The 22,196-nt window shown below is 38.2% G+C and overlaps 1 protein-coding gene across 3 annotated transcripts in view; it reads left to right on the top strand.

The window, feature by feature from the left end:
- Positions 1–16,059, top strand: part of CEP41 (centrosomal protein 41) — a 55,927-nt gene extending 39,868 nt beyond the window's left edge. For all 3 annotated transcript variants that reach the window (XM_004463254.4, XM_071215276.1, XM_012527075.4), the window contains 8 exons: positions 2,989–3,050; positions 4,031–4,100; positions 8,628–8,772; positions 10,390–10,541; positions 10,931–10,998; positions 12,045–12,159; positions 12,617–12,832; positions 13,552–16,059. In XM_004463254.4, the coding sequence (XP_004463311.1) occupies positions 2,989–3,050; positions 4,031–4,100; positions 8,628–8,772; positions 10,390–10,541; positions 10,931–10,998; positions 12,045–12,159; positions 12,617–12,832; positions 13,552–13,679 (956 nt within the window). In that variant the 3' untranslated portion in view covers positions 13,680–16,059. The remainder of the gene's footprint in view (positions 1–2,988; positions 3,051–4,030; positions 4,101–8,627; positions 8,773–10,389; positions 10,542–10,930; positions 10,999–12,044; positions 12,160–12,616; positions 12,833–13,551) is intronic.
- Positions 16,060–22,196: the final 6,137 nt, after the last annotated feature.

Here is a 22,196-nt window from a genome sequence, read left to right as displayed (position 1 = left end):
ATAATGTCACAATATCTTTCTCTTTTTATCTTATACATTTTATATTATATAGTTATATATAATATATATATTTTAACTACATGAAAAATCTTGTTTACTCACCTGTCTTTTATTGTTGTCCTTAATTCTAGGCAGGCAAAATTGAGCTGGACTGCTTCTATTTTGATTTGTAGTCTCTTTCATCTCCCCTCCATTTGTAGCTGAGTGTGAGCTCACATGTACACACCAGAAACCTGCCCCATAAAAATATCCCGTTCCGTCCACTGCTAAAACCCTGTGTAAAACATTTCTTAAAATTACAACGTGGTTTCTTTAATATCTAAACTTTAAAGGGAAATTATCTTCCAAAAGAAATACCTTTGGAATAAAGTCCTTAAAAATGCTCACTCCACATTCCCTCTTTAGAAGTTGTGATCTTCCTTTTAGTAAGACAGGAGGTCCCCATCTCCTCGTTTCATACACTTTGTGCTGATTCCCTGACTAGAATTACCTCAGATTCTGGTTTGGTATCTACATTTTGGAAGATCTTTCCTTCTTGCTTCCCACCATCTATTGTAAAGGTAGAAAGGGAGGAGAATATTGTCTTGTTTCACGACACTCTAGCCCCATCACTGGACTCAGGTTACCTTAGATGCCATGTCTTTCTGTGAAATCACAAACGTTGTTCTGTTACTTCCTTTGATTTGTCTTCCACTGTGAGCCCAACTTCCCTTTGCTAATAACGTGTTTTAACAGAACCTTGAAAATGCAGAAAAACTTTGTAATCTGAATATTCTTTCAACTCTGCCTGGCGAAAATAGACACTATGTCTATTGATTGCTTACAAAGCCTATTCTTGGTTTCTGGTGGTTAGGTGACACTAGTTGGACACGGTATGAAACATCCTAGATAGTCAGGTCTCTGTCTTTACAGTAACTCGAGAGATACAGACTTAGACTCCAGACTTACTGGAGAAGCAAAACTTGATAACATATCTAAAACTAGGCTTATTTGTCTTTAACACAGAGTTTGAGGGAAGCTACAGTAGAAGCTCCATTCTTAAAGCTCTGTTTGCTCTTGCGAGGACACATAGGCAGAGCTTTCCAAGTCGTCCTTTATAAAATTTAAAACTTACTGTAAAACGTTTAGTTTGATCTTTTATCTCTGAGTAATAATGTCGGAAAGTCCTAATGATGGCTGCCCTTCTAAACCAGAACCAGGTATGTAGAGTTCAGGCTGAAGTGCGAAATGGGATTTCTGGTGTTTGTGCAGATTTTAGAAATGCCAATCATTAGAAAATAGCAAAGCCTAGCTGCTGTTTTTTAAATTTGGTTTTGTTTTGCTTTTTAAGGTAACCTTTCTTTCGTTAAAAGGGATTTTAACATGTATATTTTGTACTTAGAATGTGAAGAATTGGAGAAGGATTTGAAGCTATGTAAACATACCAAAAGAATATCAGTGGAAAAATGTCATAGTGCAAACTACTTGAAAGCTGTTGACTTTTCATCGGCTGATTTTTGGCCATTTTTATTTGTACAAATTACTTTAGGCGACAAGTGTGTGTCAGTTGAGTGGAAGATGAGTTATTCAGTTGCCCTTTTTTAAAGTCTCTGCTCAGCCTATTTGGATTTGCATCCTGGCAGGCTTTAGAAACTTCTATACATTCAGATTTGTTACCTTGTTGAATACAGAAACTGCTCTAAGAATTTTCTAGAAGTAATGGTCAGTTATTAGCCAGATTATTCTAAGACATTTTAGGAGAGAGAATCTTTAATTCTCTGTAAGAAAAAATCTTGATATATTTACAAAAGGCTACTTCTTAAGGTAATTTAATTTCCTGACTCTGAGTGGTAAAATATTTGGTAAATCAAGCTAACATTATCCTATAAAGAAACCATCAAGTCGACCTGATTTTTTGTGATTGTTCGAAATTTCATGGAAATGATTAGCAATACCAGGTAAATAATCTTAAATACCTTTAATCCTTTCCTTTGTTGCTAGGATTCTTGGTCTATGAGATATTTATGCTATAAAGGCCATAGCAGTTGTCCAGCCAACCTTTAGTAATTCTGAAATAATGAGGCAATATTTAAGGAGTCATGGTCACTAATATAAAGCTTAGAAGAAGGGTGAGGGGTGAAGGGTGGGCCAGAGTCCAACACTAAAACCTCTTCAGAATTGACAGACCTCTTGAGAAAACTTCTAAAGAAGTTAACTCCTAACAATCAGGTATGGGGCAAATAATAGGTTAAGTGAGTTTTGTTCAATTTCTTAAAGCTGTTTAACGTGATAGGAAGAATTAAGACAAACAAGTGCAAAAGTACCCCGTTTCAGCAATGTCTCATAAGTGTGAAGATAGCACTGAATAAACACTGATATTTTAGGTTGATTTTTATTGAAGTGGCAATGAAGAGAAACTGATTGGATGAGACTTTCAGGACCAGTCATACTTTGTGCCCATCTTTCTAGCCCGGGGCTGGGGAGAACGTGTTGTTCCTGTGTCACTAGCATAGTTTGTCATTTCAGGAATATTATTGCTCTTTTTTCAGGCTGGAATCAGAAGAGTAGGGTGTAAAGTAGGGTGCAGCAGCATGACCTGGGGCAATTCTGTCCTCATTTGTAAAACGCGGGCTTATTCCCAGCTTTGTTCCTAAAAGGATTCTAGGCACTTACTAAATGCAGGCAGTGTAATATGGTAAAAGCGGACAAAACCTAGTAAAAGGGACATGGTAGATTGATAAAAGGAAGGGTGGGGGATAAAGTCACTAGACGCTTATAAATTTAACTTTAAGCTTGTTAATAGCCAAAAAAAGGGGGAAAATGAAGAGATGATAATAATACTTGCCACATGAAATTTTGAGGGAATCGCCAAGATCAAATGAGATAATTATGTAAAATCATATAAATAAGTTGAAAAATATAACATATAACTTGATGACTAGAGAAAATTAATAGCTGTTAGAACAAAAGATAAACCTAGAAAAATATTTGTCCTATCCTGCTTTTCAGATTATAGATACAAAAAAGATGAACTTTTCAAGAGATTGAAAGTTACAACTTTTGCCCAGCTGGTAAGTTAATGATCTTCCATTGGAGGAAAGAATGTCTAATTTGTGTTGCTTCCTGTGAGTATTTCTAAATTCGATTCTAGGTAATGTTTGCAGAGAGAGTTCTTCTGATTCTTTGTATTTCACCTGTGGGAAGATTGATTGGTTTGTACAGAGTGTGTTCACAGCAGGGTGGTACAGAAATCTTCTCTTTTCTTTGATAAGAATTCTGTAAAGTGAAACATTATGCAGTCTTCTTATAATTTATCATCATATTTATGGTTTAGATTTCATTTTTACCTTGTACATTTAATTTAATATTTAGAATCTAGAATTTCAGGTTCTGGATTATTTGGATATTTTCCTTTGTGAAAACTAAGTTGTAGCCTATCTTCTGTAACTGAGCTCTTTTTCAGGTTGTTCTACCACGGGCTATTTTGTTGCTTTGGGCAAGTCACTTTCTTCCTTCACTTAAAGCTATGGACTGTCAAGCCCCCAAACAAGAGTTACACTAGTGTAACTCCACTTGGATCCTGAGTCTTGTGAGCTAACCTGTGCAAGGTGTTTTAAAAATAAAAACTGTATATAGATATAAATAAAGCTGTAATCAGTGTATTACATTTATTTCTTCATTGCAATTATGTGTACTGTAGATCAGTATTACATTTTCAAAAAATGATGTGATGCTGGGACCAGAATCCATACAGATGTAGGTTTAATCTCTTACTCATTCATGTTTCTTCTCTGAAATTATCCTTTTGGTTTTTAAAGTTTATCTGTGTAATATTTTAAATTAATCTTTTCTTCGGGAATGATCATCTGCAGTGTAATTAACCACCATCAAAGTAAGGGGGCCTCTACAATTGAGGACACCAGCAACTCTTTAAAACAAGAGCTCTTTGATGTTTTGATGTTTCCTCATCTTTTACAAAGAACAGAATTGCCCGTGTTGAAAAACAAGCACACTTACATACATACACACATTTCATTCTTTTTTCTCTCAGGTCATCCAAGTTGCTTCCCTATCTGATCAAACACTGGCAGTGACAGCTGAAGAGATTCAAAGGCTAGAAGGTAAAGAGAAAGATTTTTGAGGACTTTGGGGAAATAACAGTTTGATGATTGACTAAAGGACACACAATACACATTTGCTGTTCTTTTCACAGGGACTTGGGACTTCAGTGTACCCATTTGTGATTAGATTGTTACTCTCAGAAAAATGCTATCTGGGACTTTAATTGTTAAGTCTTATTTCTATAAAACAGCCCTCTGGTTTTCTGGCTCTAACATTAGTAATTTTGAATGTTTTAGATAATTAATGTACTAATCACTTTTTTCCAACAAATATTTTTTTGTCTTTATTTTTGTAATGTTACATTCAAAAAATATGAGGTCCCCATATGCCTCCCACCGCCTCACCCCGCTTCTCCCATAACAACAACCTCCTCCATCATCATGGGACATTCATTGCACTTGGTGAATACATCTCTGAGCACTGCTGCACCACATGGTCAGTGGTCCACATTATAGTTTATACCCTGCCCCAGTCCACCCAGTGGGCCATGGGAGGACATACAATATCCAGTAACTGTCCCTGCAGCACCACCCAGGACAACTCCAAATCCTGAAAATGCCCCCACATCACATCTCTTCTTTCCACTCCCTCCCCTCAGCAGCTACCATGGCCACTCTCTCCACATCAATGCTACATTTTCTTCTATTACTAATCACAATATTTTTAATGCCTTCTATGTACAGGTCACAGTATTTTGTGCTATGACACTACATGGTTGACTAAAACACAGCTCTCCTCACACAGAGTTTGTAGTCATGTGTATATGCACACGTGTGTGTGCGTGTTGAGTAAAGAGAATGATGACAGGAACACAAAACTACTAATATGGCAGAATTTGATAATGGGGATGTGGAAGGCAACTATCATTTGTTGACTATATTGCTAGGTACTTCACATAGGATTTCTAATTTAATCTTCTCAAAGCCTCTAGCAGGAAGATGATAATATCTGTAGTTGACAAATGAGAAATCTGAGCCTCAGAGAGGTTAAATCACTTGCTCAAGGTGATACAGCTAGTAAGGGAAAAAATTGGGATACAAATCCAAGTGTCTCCAGTAGCAAAATCCAGTGTCTTCTCACTACCTGCTTTGCTTCCGTAAGGGATTCTGAAAGTGCCTTTGGAGAGATGCAGGGTGTCGTGGGAGTCCTGAGGAAGGAAAAGTACTTTCCAGTTAGGCAACTGAGATAGGCTTCCTCGAGGAGAGCCCTTTTGACTAGGCCCTGAAGTGGAAGTAGATCTCAACCAGTGTAAGTTAAGGGTGAGGCCACTGCAGCCAGAGCAAAGGCAGGAGATGAAGTTATGCCCACCGAGTTTAGGGAATCACATAATCGGATCTTGCTGTGGACTAAGGGAGGAATAGGTATTGGTTAGGAGATGAGACTAGATAGGTAGGTAAGCTCCAGATTCCCTTTCTTAAATACTGAGTCCAAAATAAAACCTCTGCGTTGTACTCTCATGAAAAGAATACACAGAATTAAGGTCTTTATTTTATCCCAAAGTACCTAGCAATCAATGTGTGGCTGTTTATTGAAGGGGAATGTGTTGTGTTAAGATTGATGTAGGCCAGGAATTTGACTTCGGATTTCAAGACAGGTTTCTCAGGAAGCCTGAACACTGGGATTGTGCAACTGTCATTTCCTGGGCTGTTTTTTGTCAGGGAGGATAAAGAGAATCTGAAAAAGACAGGAATTTATCTTTGACAGATACCTCTCACCTGGCAGAGAAATAAGGGCTCTTTGTAACAGAGATAATTGAGTCTCCTCATACAATTTTAACCCAGTTATATAAGTACCTGGATTTAGTCCTTTAATTCATTGTTGAGATTTGCAGCATCAGAACATATGGGCACATGCAATTTTCTCTTCTGAGATAAACGTGCACAGCAAAATAGGCTCTTCTAAAGTAGAACACCATAATGTGTAATATTAGTGTTTTTCTAGTCCTGACATAGAATAATAACTCACTCAGGAATGCCGGTAGAACAGATTGTTATCTGTGTGCATATTGGCTGTCTGAAGGAATAAAAATTCTTTTTATAATGTTTATTGTGTTTTTTTCTGATTTAAAAGTATATTTATAGAAAATTTTAAAATGCAAAAAATATAAAATAAAGAAAATTAAACTTACCAATCATTCCTTTTTGTCCCCTATCCAACTCCACACCCCAATCAAATCCAACTCTTTATATACTTTTTCATTTAACATTTTATCATGCCTACTCTTCTAGGTCATTAAAATCGAATTCAAAAGGACATTTATAAAGATTGTATTGCCACGTGCTGTCTATCCTTTGGATATATCATACTTTTATTTAAAATTATTCTGTGGTTGAGCATTACAGTTTTCCCTAGTTTTTCACTTTTATAAAATAATGCTTCAGTGTATATACAGAAATTTTTATGTGATTCTGATTATTCCCTGCAGATAGATTACCACAGATGGTCAAAGGATATAACCATTTGAAGACCCTCCATGCGTTGCTACATTAACCCCAGGATGTTCACACCAGTTTACATTCCCACCAGATTGAGAGAATGCCTGTCTTCCTCATCCTAGCCAATGCTGAGTAATTGCCTTTCTGTAAATATTTGCCAGGCTGATGGATGAAAAACGGCATCTACTCATTTGATTCAAATTTCTTTGATAGAGAGACTAAGCCTTTTGATTTATAAAGCTCTGTATAATTATGATATCTTTATGCAACAGAAACCAATAGAGCCTTGAAAATAAATGAGATAAATCATTTCTTGCTGATTTGGAACAATTTCCAAGCTATGTTATTAAGACTAAATACATAACTAAACAAACGAAAAACCAAAGTACAGAGCAGCATGCTTGGGATGCACATGCTCCTGTACATGTTAAGAAAAAGGACAGTGTGGTTGAAGAGAAGTAAAATATATGCAGTTGTTTTCTTTTTGGAAGGAAGCATAAATGTGTGAAGGTAGTTTCCTTGGGGAGGAGGACGGAGGGCCTGTGGGTCTGTATTGACAGCTTTATCTTGATTGCATTTTTCCTCTGTGCACATGGTCCTTTTTCAATTAAAGAGCTAGTTAATTAAGCTCTTTATAAATTAAATATACTATCCTTTTCTCATTCATATGTTACAGATTTTTTTCCTTGTTATTTGCCTTTTAATTTTGCCTTGGTTTTGGCATATATAAAGATTTTATGATCAGATATATTAGCCTTTGTATTTTTTTCCTATTCCTTTAGCCTCAGAAAATTCAAAATAAGATAACTTATTCAGCTATATTTTCTTCTATTGGTTTTTGTTTTGTTTGTTTTGTTTTACATTTAGTCCGTTTTCCTTGAAATGACAGGCTCACTTAGTTCATTTATTAACTTGCCAGATACCAAGGTCTAAGTAACCATAATTTTTCCTACCAGTTTTTCTTCCAAGTAGAAATAGTGTTCACCAAAAAAGTGGCTACTTCACTTCGTGACTCAACAATCATACTTGTACTTTGCCCTGAGAGATGTACTGTGATCCTTTGGTGTACAGCAAATTTGCTTTATGTATACTTCCCATTTCATCACACCACATGTTTTTTTTTTGTAAACAACTTTATTTCAGTTTCACAAAAATAAAAGAACAAAAAAGGAAACTCAACAAGTTATGGAAACATTACTCCTAAAAAGTAATTTTTCAGGCACTTTTATCTCATCCATTTCCAACTGCTAACTCAGTTCTTTCTCTGGTTGTTCAGAAAGATACACAGATGAACACAGATTAGTTAAATGACATAATCGAGGACACCTTATTAATGAAAAAAAAATGAGGAAGAGAAAAAAATTGGTTAATCATACTCATATCACACAAAACTAAACCCCATATTCTTTTACCTTTAGAATTAATATCGTACCAACTTTGCTTTTGTTACCAAAAGCATTACAATGTGGTTGTTAACAATATTCCATAAATTGCATTATTTATGTTTTCACATGCATCACCACATTCTCACACCCTGTAGCAGAAGAATATTCCTGTATTTATATTATTAACCACAATCCTCATCTGCTTGCAAAATCATTGTTATACATTCCTGATATTAAAAATATAAAAAAAAATATTAAAAAGGCATGTACTTAAGGGTGAAATTTAATAAAATTACGCATTTTTACTGCTTCATCTGGGACATTTTTTAGTGAGACTGGCATATTTATTACTGTGAGTTTTTGCATAATGATGAAAAATACAATGCTTACCTATTAATACAGCTTGGTGCCACTGCCCTGATTCTTGCTAAAGCACTAGAAGTTTTACCCACTATTTCTTTTGCACCTGTGAACACAGTAAAAAAGACATCATCATCTTAGTGTTATTATTGTGAAAATAATTTCGCCTTGTTGACCTCTGGGGTCCACAGACTACATTCTGAGAACCTATGCATTAGAATCTCTAGAACAATTTAGTAATGGTAACATGATGTCCTTTTTTTTACCTAATTTCAGTGGCAATGCCTATTAAGTGAATACAAATCCTGAGGTAAAATTTAATTATTTATTCATTTGTAAATTTTAGACAACGATTCAACAACTTCAGACCCTGATGCTGAAATCACTGCCCGGACCAATGGGAAGGGGAGCCCCAGCGATGAGTCGCCTAGTCCTGTTCAGTTCATCAACAGGGCAGGAGCCGGCGACTCCAGTCGCTCAACTCTTCAGAGGTACTCTAATCCCATTCATGTGTTTGCTGTTTTGCCTTCCTATTAATCTAGAGACCAATTTCAGTGATTTCATTACCTTAGAAATAGAACTGGCAGTAGTGAAGTTCCACAGTTTACCCCCAGCCCTTCTACTTTCTCTTTATAAAAATGCCACCTCCTGAGTTATCTCACAGGATGCTTAATCGGTTAATGTAAAAATATATTAATGAGAGAGTAATCATTTTCACTCCCCAGTCCCATTGTTCTCAGCCTCCCTACATTCACGTTTGCTATTAGGATTTCACTTTACAACTACTACCTTTTGACTCAGGGTATGATTTTTTTTCCCTTTTCTGCCTGCTGCGGCTTGTAATTACCCTGTCTGGAATGAGAAAAACAGTTTACAGTGCCGCACACAGTGCTGTGATACTGAATAAGTGCAAAGGAGAGGGAAAGCTACCAGCTGCTTCTGCCTTTGGTGTTGCTCGGAAGACCGCATGCAGCTGGTCCTTCTTATTCCATGGACTAAGATGCAGCACTTTCTCACAAATGTTAGCTATTGATTAGAAGACAATGCAGATTTTCAGCACCTCCTAGAATTGCTACCATCAGTACCACTATTATTATTTTTATAGCTACTTTTGTGAAAGAACCATAAATTTACATTCAAGAAGAGGTAAGTCAATAGGGCTTCCACTGAGGATAGTTTCATCAGATGGGTTTTCCTTCTCCTTTGGTTCAACAGCATATGCACTATATAGTGTTGTTACAGTGTTTATCAGATTTAAATGCAGAATTTGATTTGCTGTGATGGGCGTGGAACTGGGCTACATATTAATCCGTGGCTTGTCTGGGAAAGTAATCATCTTCTCATCCCAATACAGATATTTCATTATGTGGCCTTTTGTTCATGACACCTAGTCTTCTTATTTCTTTGATTCATGTTTATACCACATTTTGCATAAAATACTAACATGGTGATGAATTTTAGTGAGTTAACAACCTTATGGAAAAAACTGGCAGTTGTAAAGCCCCACAGTTTAATCCCAACTCTTTACATGAATGCCACCAAAATCTAAAAGCCTCTCCAAGCCTCAAGTTATAACCTATAAAATGCAAGTAAATTAGTACAAATAATTATTGAAAATATTAAGGCTCTGTGTCCACATCAGCTAGGTCACTGTACAGGTGTATGAAAATATATTAAAGTGTTATTGTTACTTTATATAACGTATACATATGAACAATTTTTCCTGCCCTATCAACCTTCTTTGTTTCCCCGTTGTTCTGCTTTCTTAAACGTCTTGAACTTCCATTGGATGAACTGCTCCCTGCTTTCTTTCTCTGAATGCTGCCCTTGTTGCTGGAGGCAGCACATGCCCATACTATTTCCACCCCCTCAGCCATGCTAATGCCCTAATGTGCCTTCTCTGAAGGAAGTGTGGACATGTGGAGTGTGATAGAATCAGAATCTATCGGATCCTGCATTTGGAGGCTGAACTGAGGCATGATCTCCATTTCCTTTTCCCTTCAAAAAACATGGTGTATTCATCTCACTATTTTGAAGAAACGCCTTTGACCTTTAAGCCCTGACCAAGCCCTGACTAGTTTCTACTGACCTACCCCGTTCCTTTGCAGCGTCATCAGTGGTGTTGGGGAGCTGGATCTAGACAAAGGGCTAGTGAAGAAAGTAGAGCCCAGCACCAAAGACAAACCTTATCCTGACTGCCCCTTCCTGCTGCTAGATGTACGAGATAGAGATTCTTACCAGCAGTGCCACATTGTTGGAGGTAAGAGAAAAGGCTTTAGAGTGTCTTGCTACCAAGAACTGATCCTGTTCTGGAGTCCAGGTGGGCTTGAAACATATCCCATGGTTAACAGTTAAGCAAACCATGTGTTAGCCAGATCCATAAAGCTACCTTAAGGCTCTAAGAGAGGCCAGAGATGTTCTCGGATGGCTCAGGCCCAGTGCTAAAAATCAGAATGGTACAAATGAAGCTTCATAGTTTATTAATAGTATCCTCTTTCTTTTCTTTCACAAAAATACTTAGGTTTGAGGCATGTTGGTTTTGAAAATGTATTTCTTTAACTCTTAACTAGATCTTAAACCAGCTGGGAATTGGAGCCAAGTTGTACTAAGGGAACTACAGATTTCCTAAGCTTTTTATTCTCTTTGCAGCTTACAGTTACCCAATTGCAACTCTGTCTAGAACAATGAACCCTTACTCAAATGATATTCTGGAGTATGTATCCTTTGTTACATTTTAAGGATTTGGGTGGCATGAGTTTTGCATGAATCAAACAAAGCATGCATCATGCTCCTGGTAAGAAAACTCTGTGAAGGACCTTTGATATTAATCAGTTTAACATATTTTAGAATTTACTCTGTTAAGGCAGATGCTTCCAGACCAGTTGTACTGGGCAAAAAAACTTTAGGTTAAAGGTTATGATCCATTGAGAGTTAGTCTTAAGGCTTTTTATCTTCCCCAAAAGCATTCCCAAGTAAAACTGAAGTAAATATTTTCCTTCTATTTAAAACATTTTTCTCCTTAAAATTTTAATTTATGCTGCTCGTAACAATCATACATAAGTACTGAAAAAATATAAAAAGGAAAATAAAATCTATAATCTCACAATTGAGCAACAACTCTACTTAAATTTTTGGAATATTTTACTACAGACTGTCTTCTGTGTGGTGGTGTTGTTTTAACAAAGTTGAGCTCATGCTACAAATATATATAATTTAGAATCTTGTTTTTTTTTCCACTTCATATTACAGTGTATTGCCCCATATTAACACAAGCTCTTTATAAACTCCATGTTTGATGGTGTATAATAGCTCATCTTCAGATTCACTATAATTTACCAAACCATTCCTCTGTATTGAACTTTTAGGTGGTTTTTAACTTTTTTTTTTGCTATTATAAATAAGGCTGCAGTGGGCACATTGAACACAAAAGTTTTTCTGTTTCCTTATCTGTAAAATGGGGGTTGTAATATTTACTTTCCAGGATTATAAGGTAAAAAGAGCTAAATGGTATAAAGCATCTAACTAGTACTGCCTTGGACTGTAGTAATATTAGTCTAAAAAAGAAGAGAATACCAGCTTGAGTGGTTTTCATGACAAGAAAAGTATCAATAGCTGCTGGAGTAATGTGTAAAATAGGGGGGCATTCACCATTCCCCTAAACTCAGAATGGTGAACCTTAACAGCACTTTGTTCCTTAAGGGGTCTCTTATAGTCTAGGAGGGTAAGCTCAGTGCTGTCAAACCTTAACTCACCTGATTCTTAGAAAAACGCCCATGGCAAGATCATCATTCTATATGACGATGATGAAAGACTGGCCAGCCAGGCTGCCACCACCATGTGCGAGCGGGGATTTGAGAACCTCTTCATGCTCTCTGGAGGTGAGCAGGCTTTTTTCATTCTCTTTTAGGACTGAGGAGGCAGATATTTGGTCTCACCGCTCTTTAGCCCCACCCCATCACCATTTTCCTTGCAGTGCTCAGAAGTTAATATTTTAGAAAGAAAGAAAACCAAGCTGGCTGAAAGGAGTTGGGAGTTATGTGAAACTTTGATTTGTTCCGTCAGCATATGTTTTTAATTGCAAATAATGTTCTTGCTTTAGGAGTCTCTAAGAAAGTCTTCATGTTGAAGACTTGAGCAAAAGGAGTTTTGTGGAACAGCTGACATTTTCTGTTGTAATTTACTTAATAGTGAAGCAGTTAGGGAAAGATTTCAGGTCTTTATAATGCTGCCCTCTACTTCGTGACCACAGATTAAAAGCAGTGCATGCTGCTTTCTGGGTTTTGGCATGGCCCCATCACGTTAATGCTGCATTTTCTGGTGATCTTCTATACCTAGGTCTAAAAGTCTTAGCTCAGAAATTCCCAGAAGGACTGATCACTGGATCCCTGCCAGCATCTTGCCAGCAGGTCCTTCCTCCTGGTTCTGCTCGGAAGCGTTCCAGCCCCAAAGTGCCACCCTCACCGGCTGAGAATAAATGGAGATTTACCCCAGAAGACTTAAAAAAGATAGAATATTACCTGGAAGAGGATCTGGGTCCTGCAGAAAATCCTAGTAAGAGATTTTTGACCCTTAGAGATGTGTTCTGTGGAGTTTGAGATTTCAAGCTTTGAATATCACCGCATCATACGAAAAGCTTGATCTCTTACAATATCCTCAGATTCTTAAAATATTTGGGGCCTGTGTGTGTGGTGCAAGTGCTGTAGGCATGGAGGTTATGCCAAAGAGTGGCAAGAATTAGGTGTTGAGCACAGACATAGAAAGAGAAGAGAGTTTTTCAGTCAAATTAAGTGTGTATCTCAGACATAGTTGAGGGAGGGAAGTATAAGGCATTCATATTCCTTCTTGAAAGGTTGTGCCCTTCTGCGTCTTTTGAGTGCATTTAAGTCACTTCAGACCGCCCTCATAGTTTGTCTTCCTCCCTTACCTTTGACCCAGTACTTGGTCCTCCCTATCCTCCAATCTGTCCTCACCATGCACCCTGCTCTGTCAGAAAAGGAATGAAGGCCAGACCAGATTGGGTGGGGAGAAGGGAGAAGGAGGGGGAAAAGCCGTCTCCTTTTCCTTCTTCTACCCTGCTCCCTTCCCCACCTTCCAGCTAATCTCAGGAACGAGCAGTAAGTTGTCATTAACCTAATGCAGATGCTTAAGAGGACTTCCTTAGCTAAAAAAGTGGTTGTAGAATAAAACGTGATTAGCTTAGAAGTGTACTTGGCAGGGTGTTCCTGGAGTCGTTCTTGCCGCTCTGCTCCCTGCTCTCTTGCTCTCTTCAGGCCGGCTGAACCAGGCTCACTCCTCTGGGAGAGACTCCAAGGATGGAAGAGACTCCAAGGGTCCTGCCGGCCCCCCGCACCCCCGCGCGCACAGCAGTGGCCGCCTGCAGGGCAAACCCTGGAAGTGAAGACTTTGTCTATGTTAGTCAAATAAATGTTCTCTCCTTTCAGAACCCCTGAGCAGTTCCCAAGTTGGTCATTTTCAGAAACTGCTGCAGAGGGGAAACCACAACTTGTGTGATAGGCCCTTTTCCCTCTTCCTGTCTCCAGCCCCTCTCCCCATATCCAACTGGGGAAGGATTTGGAGAAGTGACCGTGGAAAACAGAGCTGTGGCAGGCTCTAGTATCCTCCCTATTGTTAAGGAATATTTAAGTCTTTGAAACTAAATGGGGGAGGGGGGAAGGTCTAATTTTTTTAGGCTTTTATTTTATTTTTTTTTAATAAGGCCCAGCTTGGCCGTCCTGTATCCTCTGTTGGTTTGTAAATACTTCAGTCACATTTGCCAGTGTGTTCTTCCCAACCAGTTCTTTTTCACCACTGTTCTTGGTTTTAGGAAGTTCCCTCCAGGCAGGCATTCATGATGACTGCCTGGGAAGCTGTCCCCGAGGTGTTGATGAGTTTTAGGTTCCCACAAGCCGGCAGGGCCCACACCAGATGCAGGCCTGCTGGCTGAGCAGCTCTCTTCCCAGCGCCCACTGCAGGCTCTGTTGTAAGTTTGGAGGCCAGTGACTGAGAGCATGGCTCAATTTTAAGACTTAGTTGAGTAACCCTCACACTTCCTGAACACTCCTCATCCCTCGATGTTTTCTTAGAGCCAGCAGAAGCCATGATGGGTACGTCACTATCTTAATACAGGGAACAAGGGGCTCTCCCCTGTCCCCAGGGCTGTGCTGAGGGCCATTTGCAGCCCACTGGAGCCATCCCTCCTTTGCAGTTGGTTTATCAGCTGTAAATTTCTATTGCTCAGCTCCAGTTCATCCATGTTCAATGGGTAGAAATTACGGCCACTTGAGAACATCAGCTTTGGTTGGGCAACTGCCGGCACACAAGATGAGAAGGACTACATAGTTCTTTGTCAGAGCCCTTAAGCCCTTGCTTTAAAATACAGTATTAGTCTAATTGAGTAATTAGTGCAATTTCCTGCTTACTTTTCATTCTCTTGACCGAGCTGTGATTAGGAGGTTGTGATTATAGATTCTGGTTTTGGCCGGAATTTTGAATCAGCATTAATTGAATTGCTAGATGACTGACATTCATTCCATTTAATTGGGGGAACAAAAGACCTCAGGTAAGGATGAGGAACTCCAAAATTGCAAGGAAAAGGAAAAGAGCCTTGTTAATTTTTATGGTCTGTGATCTGTAGCTGTGATAAGGGACTAAGGAATAAATTGTGCTCTTTGTCATGGCAACCAGCCTCTGAAAAGCCAACTGAAAATTGCCTATCCTTAGGTGGTTACCGCTGCTGGGTAAGATTTGCCTTAAAGGTACTATTTTCTCGCCACCGAAGAAAAAAAAAAGCACCACAGTATTTCTAGCATGAGGGGCTGTATTTATAAGAAAAATAAAGGCAATAAATATCTCATAGAGACATATGGAAAACTAACTTTCAGATTCAGCCCAGTTCTGTTTTAGGGTATGTTTATTCTTCTCCTCTACTTGATTTCCAAAGTGCAACATTTTCCAATGCTTTAGAAATCAAACAAACCAGGGACATTGTTCAGATGTCAAGCCGTGCCCAATTTTCCACAAGATTCAAGAATCTTGTATAAAATTCTGCCAATGTACACATAGCTTTAATGAGGAGCCTGTCATGTTTCCCCATAAATTTATTGCCTGAGAACTTAGTTCAGCCTTTTGCTAATGCCAAAGTGCTCTGGCTTTTTATTTTCTTTAAAGCAACGATTTTAAACTGTACATTTTTCCACACTCAACTTTCCCCTAACATGGACAAGATTTTCTTCCATTTTTGACACATAAACCTTTTTAAGAAAAAAAGGTTTTCTCTGTAACAAAAATCTGGTTATGCCATTTTAAACTTGACTAGTCAGGGGTTTAGACTTTCCCACCCGATTCTCTCTCTTCTGAAGGTAAATCGTAGTCCCCTTTCCTTCCTATTCTCCATGTTGCCATCAGCAGACAATACGAGTGTGAGAGACTCCTGTATATATGTATGTGGAAAGTCGGTTTAGACAAACTGTTTACTAAAATTGCTATGTATTTACCTGAGAAATTTGGCAGGTCGAATATATTTATGGTATTCCTCCCTAAGTGCTTTGTTTGCCCTGTCGGTAAGGATTTTAAATAGCCACTCCTCCAAAGACTTGTTCTCATTCTGTACTTTGTGTGTTAAATGTTACAATCGGACATTGTTTTTACATGCTTGAGGTACTGCTTTTAATGTTCTACTTTACTAGTTTTTTCATTAGATTAGTTGGCATGTATTATTTAAATGATCCGTGATTCTTTGTGCAATTATGGATATTGAAGATTAAAGTCATAGTCTTTAATTTGTTGTTTGCTATGAATATGCTGAGATCTGCCAACTTCTTTCTTCCTCTCCACTGGGATGATTTAGGGAAGCCACATGAGACTGATGTGATTTGAAAGAGTTCCTCTTGTGCTACATCTCCCAGAAAGGGGGATTCTTTGTATAAATGACTCAGGAAATGATTCCAATTAGGGAAAGAATCAGCTTTCTAGGCAGAAGACCCGGTTTCTCCTCATACTCCAGCCGGCACTGAGTTCTGCCATGAATTGCATCGTGGCTTTCTGGTCTGTGTTTCAGGGATTGACAAACTGCCTCTGCCTGGGGAACTTGCAATCCCCTGGATGGAAGGTGCTTTATCCATGTACAACTACAACTCCATCTGAGTGAGGGCCAAGCATTTAACTAATAAGTTAAAAGCTTTAAAGGGGTATGTATTTAAGAAAGAAGGGGAGGGAGGGAGATATAAGCCATATTCCTCATGCAAAAACAAAAAACATCCTGGACTGTTACAATGCCAGGTTTAACCTATTGAAAGGTATAGAATGATTCAAAGGCCTAAAAGTAATTTAATTTTACCTTCAGTGGAAAATCAGAACCTACACAATCATATCAGATTTGGTATAAATCAGAATTAAAAGAGAAAAAAAAATGTTCATTAGGTGCTCAGGTGCTATTTAGAGTATACAAAAATTCTTAAGACTTTAGGCTACTCACCAGAAAAACAGAACAAAAACCCTCTTGTCCGTAATCCCCTTGTAGAATAATAAGTGAAATCAGAGTCCTGGACTAAGAAGAAATATGTAGGTAATTTCTCTTGTGTTGGTTTTTGGTTTCTGTCTTGTTGTATATTGGTAATAGATTCTTTTATGTTATCTGACTTTTTTTAGGAGGGATAATTAATTTTCATCCACTTGGACTTAAAGTAATGACCTTTTTCTTTCTCTGCTTGAAATAGCTATTAAGAACCTTTGTTTCTCCCGTTCTTAAATGTTCTCGGTGTCATTATTGTGCGTCTGTTTGCTTCATCGTTCTTTCAAAGACATAACTCCCATAATACATTTTTTTTCAAGAAACATCAAAAATGTGTAGATTATAATTCATTGGTTTAATTATGTGGGCATGTTGAGTGCTTATGTGCAGTTCAATGAATTTTTTAATTAACAAATTTATTTTTCATATAAAAGCAATAAGTAAGACATGCTGTGCTGACAGAGTATTTGGAATACATTTGAGTAGTAATATTTCCCCAGAAATGTGGTAATTATTTAGAACTATTATTCTGTTGTCCTTACATTGATACACAGGTCAGTTATTGCACAAAATATGTCAGGGTGGAAATTTGTCAGCTTCAAATTCTAACAACAGGATACAGTGCATAATTTTATTTGTGTTTACAAAACTGTATTTGTCACCCTAAGATCCCTTCTGGGCTCACTCATTGCCTTTCGTCTTTGTTCTGAATGCAGAAGCAAATTCTCTTCACCTGCATGACATTCTTTGGCACCTGGTAAAATGTGAGGCAAATAGAGGGTCACTTATTAAATGCTATTGACTGATGGATGAACAACATTTTTAAAAGGATGTAAATATGTCTTCTATTTTAAATTTTTACTATAAGCTCCCAGAGGATGGAAATCACCAACTGTATTACAGTGGCCCTTAATAAGTCTGTAGATAAATTAATTGACCCTGACAAATTGAAGTCCAGGTGTAATGCCCTTTGTGATGACCACTCAGCACACCCAGAGACCAGGAAAGCTTGTCATCCTTTGTCCCCTTGTGCATTCTGCTTTGGTCAGAGAGGCATTTACATCCCTGAGGTCTTCAGATCACTCTCTGCAGGAGATTCCCAGAGAGCTGTTAGGGACCTTGTCATTACCCTGGCTGTCTGCAGTCTCCCAGGCCTCTGATCACTGTCCCTTTGGCTAGAAATTGCCTTCAGAATTCATCAAATACAGGTTACACACCATCCCTCTGAGAGTGGGTTATCTTTCTCTTGTTTCAAATCTTTGAAGCTTTCCAGATAATAACAGTAGCAAACAGTTCCAGTGAGCTCACCACGCGCAGGCAATGTTTCTAGATTCTTTATTACAGGTCCTCACCGACCTGATTTTCACAGCAATCCCATGTTTTCTGATCAGGAAACTGACGCTCGTGTGGGAACTAAGCAACTTGCCGAGTCACTGAGCCAGAAGGTTGAAAAGCCAGAGTCTAACCCAAGAGTTATGGCTTCATGGCAGGTTCTTTTAGCCTCTCTGCTCTCGCTTCCCCCTCTGGATAGGCACAACCACATTCTCCCTTGGCATTGCCTCCACTTTATCAACAAAAATATAACTTTATCTTGCCATTAACTTCCCTGCTCACCTGCAACCCAGAGCTTTCTTCCTCCTGCCTGCCTAAAAGGCAGTGTAAACTCAGTTATTGAAACACCTGCTCCCAGTCATTGTATATCTCCTCCACATGTCCATCGTCTGTACGTGGTGGTCTGTCTTGAGGACGAGGTGCTCCAGGGTTTCTGATTTTGTTTTGTCAATGCACGCTAGTCAGGTATGACTTCAGAAATGAGAGTTATAACTTAGAACTCAATTGTAGGAAAAAAGGAGGCTGTTTCCTTGATAGATTGAACTATTCATTCACTAAACCATATTGATATTTGTGTCTGCTCTTTTATTTCCTTTGTGGTGATGTTTCTCATTTATGCTGAAATATAAATTGTGTGAACTGGCTGGTGGCCGCAGGCCTGGGTCTTGGGTGGGAACAGAGGCAGACCTCTGGGCCAGTCCGTGTCAGCAGGGCTCCGCTTCCATGGTGCTCTTCAGAAAATTTGCTCAACACCGTTACTCTGATTAAGCAGGAGACTTTTAATTTTCTTTTCATTTGGCAATAAACATTTGGCATTCTCAGTCTCTGGGGTTGTTAGATATGCTCACAGTTCGAACTGCCAAATTAATGCAGATCCTGAACGTTTTGGGGAGAATTCATTACCCTTTTTCAGATGTGACGGGGCTCTGTGCTTTTCTCAGAGCTCTTCCTTGATCTGGCCAGTTTGAAAATTATGATTGGTCTTGTCAGTTTCCTCTAACCAGCATCTGGGTCTTAGTGTGTCACTGAATATTTCTGCGGTTATTAGAGCAAGAGTCCCTGTGCATCTTCAAGTCCCACTTGCCCTTGCAGAACAGTTGCCGGGATGAGGAGTAGCCATGCTTATCTGAGGTATCAGTGAGGTCATATCTAGATTGTATTCAATGACATTTCGATCTTAACTTCAGGCCAAAGGCAAAAAGCTAGACAAGTATAACTAAATGTTAATTCAAAAGACCACCAGAGGGAAACGGCTGTGGCTCAATCGATTGGGCTACCGTCTACCATATGGAAGGCCCTGGGTTTGTGTCCCAGGGCCTCCTTGTGAAGGCAAGCTGGCCACGGCCTGCGCCCATGGAGAGCTGATGGCCTGCGCCCGCAGAGAGCTGGCGCGGCAAGATGATGCAACAAAGGGAGACAAGCAGACAGAAGAATGTGCAGCAAATGGATACAGAGAGCAGACAGCAAGCAAGCCGCAAGGGGGGGGAGTAAATAAATAAAGACCACCTGAAGGATTCTCATGAACCACTGATGGCCCAGAGGCCACATCAGGAACCATATGTAATGGTCTAAGAAAAAAATAAAATAAGGTCATCTGAAAATAAAGATTTTAAAGGGCCCTGGAAAACAGGCATTAGCATAATCAATTCCCTAGATTGCTATGGAAACAATGTGAATAGAAAGAGCTCTTGGGATTTTCACCTCAGCTACAGTAGAAGGCTTGAGGTGGGTAACCCATGTAACTCAAATGGTTGAGCATCTGCTTTCCATGTATGAAGTCCCGGTTTTGATTGCTGGTGTCTCCTAACAAAGAAAGAAAAAACAACTTTCATTGGGAAGTGGATGTAGCTCAGTGATTGAGCACCTGCTTCCCATGTACAAGGTCCTGGGTTCCTTCCCTAGTACCTCCTAAAAAAATTGCTTCAGAAGTGGGCCCCAGCTGGGGGATATGAGCAACTCCTCCTTCCCTTGTTAGCAACAGCATTGCATCCAGCTCTATGTAGAGTGCTAGTTTTTTGAAGATTAAAACAAACTGTTTTTTTCTGAGGAGATGGTGAAATAAGATGCCAGGATAGAAGAAATGAGTTTAAACAAATTATACAAAAGGATCTGGGCAAAAATGAAGGTGGTCCTTTAGATGTTTGATGTTGATAATATGTTGCTATTAGGTAACCACACATAGGTTAACTGGTGTGCTTGAAATAGCTTTGTTTTTTTTCCTTTCTGATGATCAAAGCAATATATGCTCATTGCAAGAAATTCAAAACCTCTGTAAAGAGGAAACTACCACCACCACTACCTGGGGAAATCATAATTATTATGTGGGGATATATTCTTTTGGGCATAGAGAAAGAGAGACGTGTGTATAACAAAAATGGGTTTCATACACAACATACTATTTTGTAGCCAACTTTTTTAAAAAAAAACAACTGTATTGTATAAATCACATAACATAAAATTCAACCATTTTAAATGCACAGTGACTTTTAGTAAATTTGTAGAGTTGTGCAACCATCACCACAATCCAATTTTAGAACATTTCCATCAAGTAGTCAGCTTCTTTCACTTAGCATATTCTGAACATTTTTCCATGTCAACACAGACCTTAATGACTTCATGATATTCCATTGTGTGAATGTGTCATAATTTATTTTAACCACTTCAATACTGATATTTATTTATGGCTTTTTTTATATTGCAATTTTATACTTACATATTTTTTAACATGTCCAAATATTTTTTATATATATACATATATAATAATTTGTTTCACGTGAATTTTGTGTCAGAGAGGCAATACATTTTAAAATTTTGATTTATATTGCCAAATTGCCCTCTAGAAAGGCAGTGCAAATACTACCAGCAGTATATGATAGTGCTTATTTCTTTACATCCTTGATAATACTCAGTCATCAGTCTTTTTACTCTTTGCCAATCTGATGGGAGGTAAATGACATATTTTTCTTTAACATACAAAAAATAACTCAGGATCAATACCTTTTCATATGTTTGTTGGTTTTTGTGTTTCCCCTTTGGGGATTGTCAGTTTTCCTTTTGAAATGTTAGTCATTTTTTAGCCCCTTTTATTTATAAGAGCAGTTTTCTCCTCCAAGGTTATTAATACCTTTTCATTTATGTTGCAGTATTTCCCAAAATTATCGTTTGTCTTTTGGCTTTGTATATTTATCTATTCATCTTTTTTAAAAGTTTGCCCCATAGATTTGTAAAATTATGAAGCTAAAAACAAAATGTAAAGCCCATCTCACACTTACAAATACCAATGAAAACAACAAAAAGTATTAAAAACGTCTGTGTCTCCTTTTAACAAGCATTTATTAAGTACCTACTATACACCAAGTAGTTGGGCAAGCAGTGGGGATTAAGTGGCAAGCAAACATCACAATCTCTGTCCTCTGGAATTTGTATTCATGTGCTTCATTCCTTCTCCTTTCATCTTTCTTAAGAGTTACTTGCTCAGAACCTTACTTTCTAAACCTCAACTCTATGCATTCAAAATCATTTGCCTGGGTATTTTCAGCAAGCCTACAATATACAGATTATAAAATTTATGAATTCATTTTAAAAGTAGAGAACACGTGGGGAGCAGGTGTAGCTCAAGTAGTTGAGCAGCAGCTTCCCATTTACAAGGTCCCGGATTTGATCCGCAGTACTCTTAAAAAAAGAAATACAGAGAGAGAGAGAGAACACTCAACAAATATTCATTGGATATCTAAATGTCAAATTCTTTTGGTGGTTTTGGAGACTGAATACCAAACAAGGTGGTCCCTGCTATCAGGGAGCACAGTTTATTTTAAATTAAGCAGTTCTACTATGGAAGTCTAGGCAATCCAATTTTGTAAAATGATATGTTACCTTACTAAGTTAGTATCTTTCTTTTGTCAGTCTTTATTAAACAAAAGTTTAGATGGTCAGTTCCTACTTGCCCAAACCAAGCAGTTCACATGGGTTTCAGTTTATCTAGAATCTCTTGTTACATAGATTGATGGCAAAAGTTTTGCAGATGATAATTTGAAGGGAGTGTATTCAAATCTTTAAATCATCTTTCTTTAGTTA

The sequence above is a fragment of the Dasypus novemcinctus genome, chromosome 5, assembly GCF_030445035.2.
Source record: "Dasypus novemcinctus isolate mDasNov1 chromosome 5, mDasNov1.1.hap2, whole genome shotgun sequence".
Classification (NCBI taxonomy): domain Eukaryota; kingdom Metazoa; phylum Chordata; class Mammalia; order Cingulata; family Dasypodidae; genus Dasypus; species Dasypus novemcinctus.
Note: the sequence above shows the minus strand (reverse complement) of the source record. Positions and strands in the feature narration are given on the sequence as shown.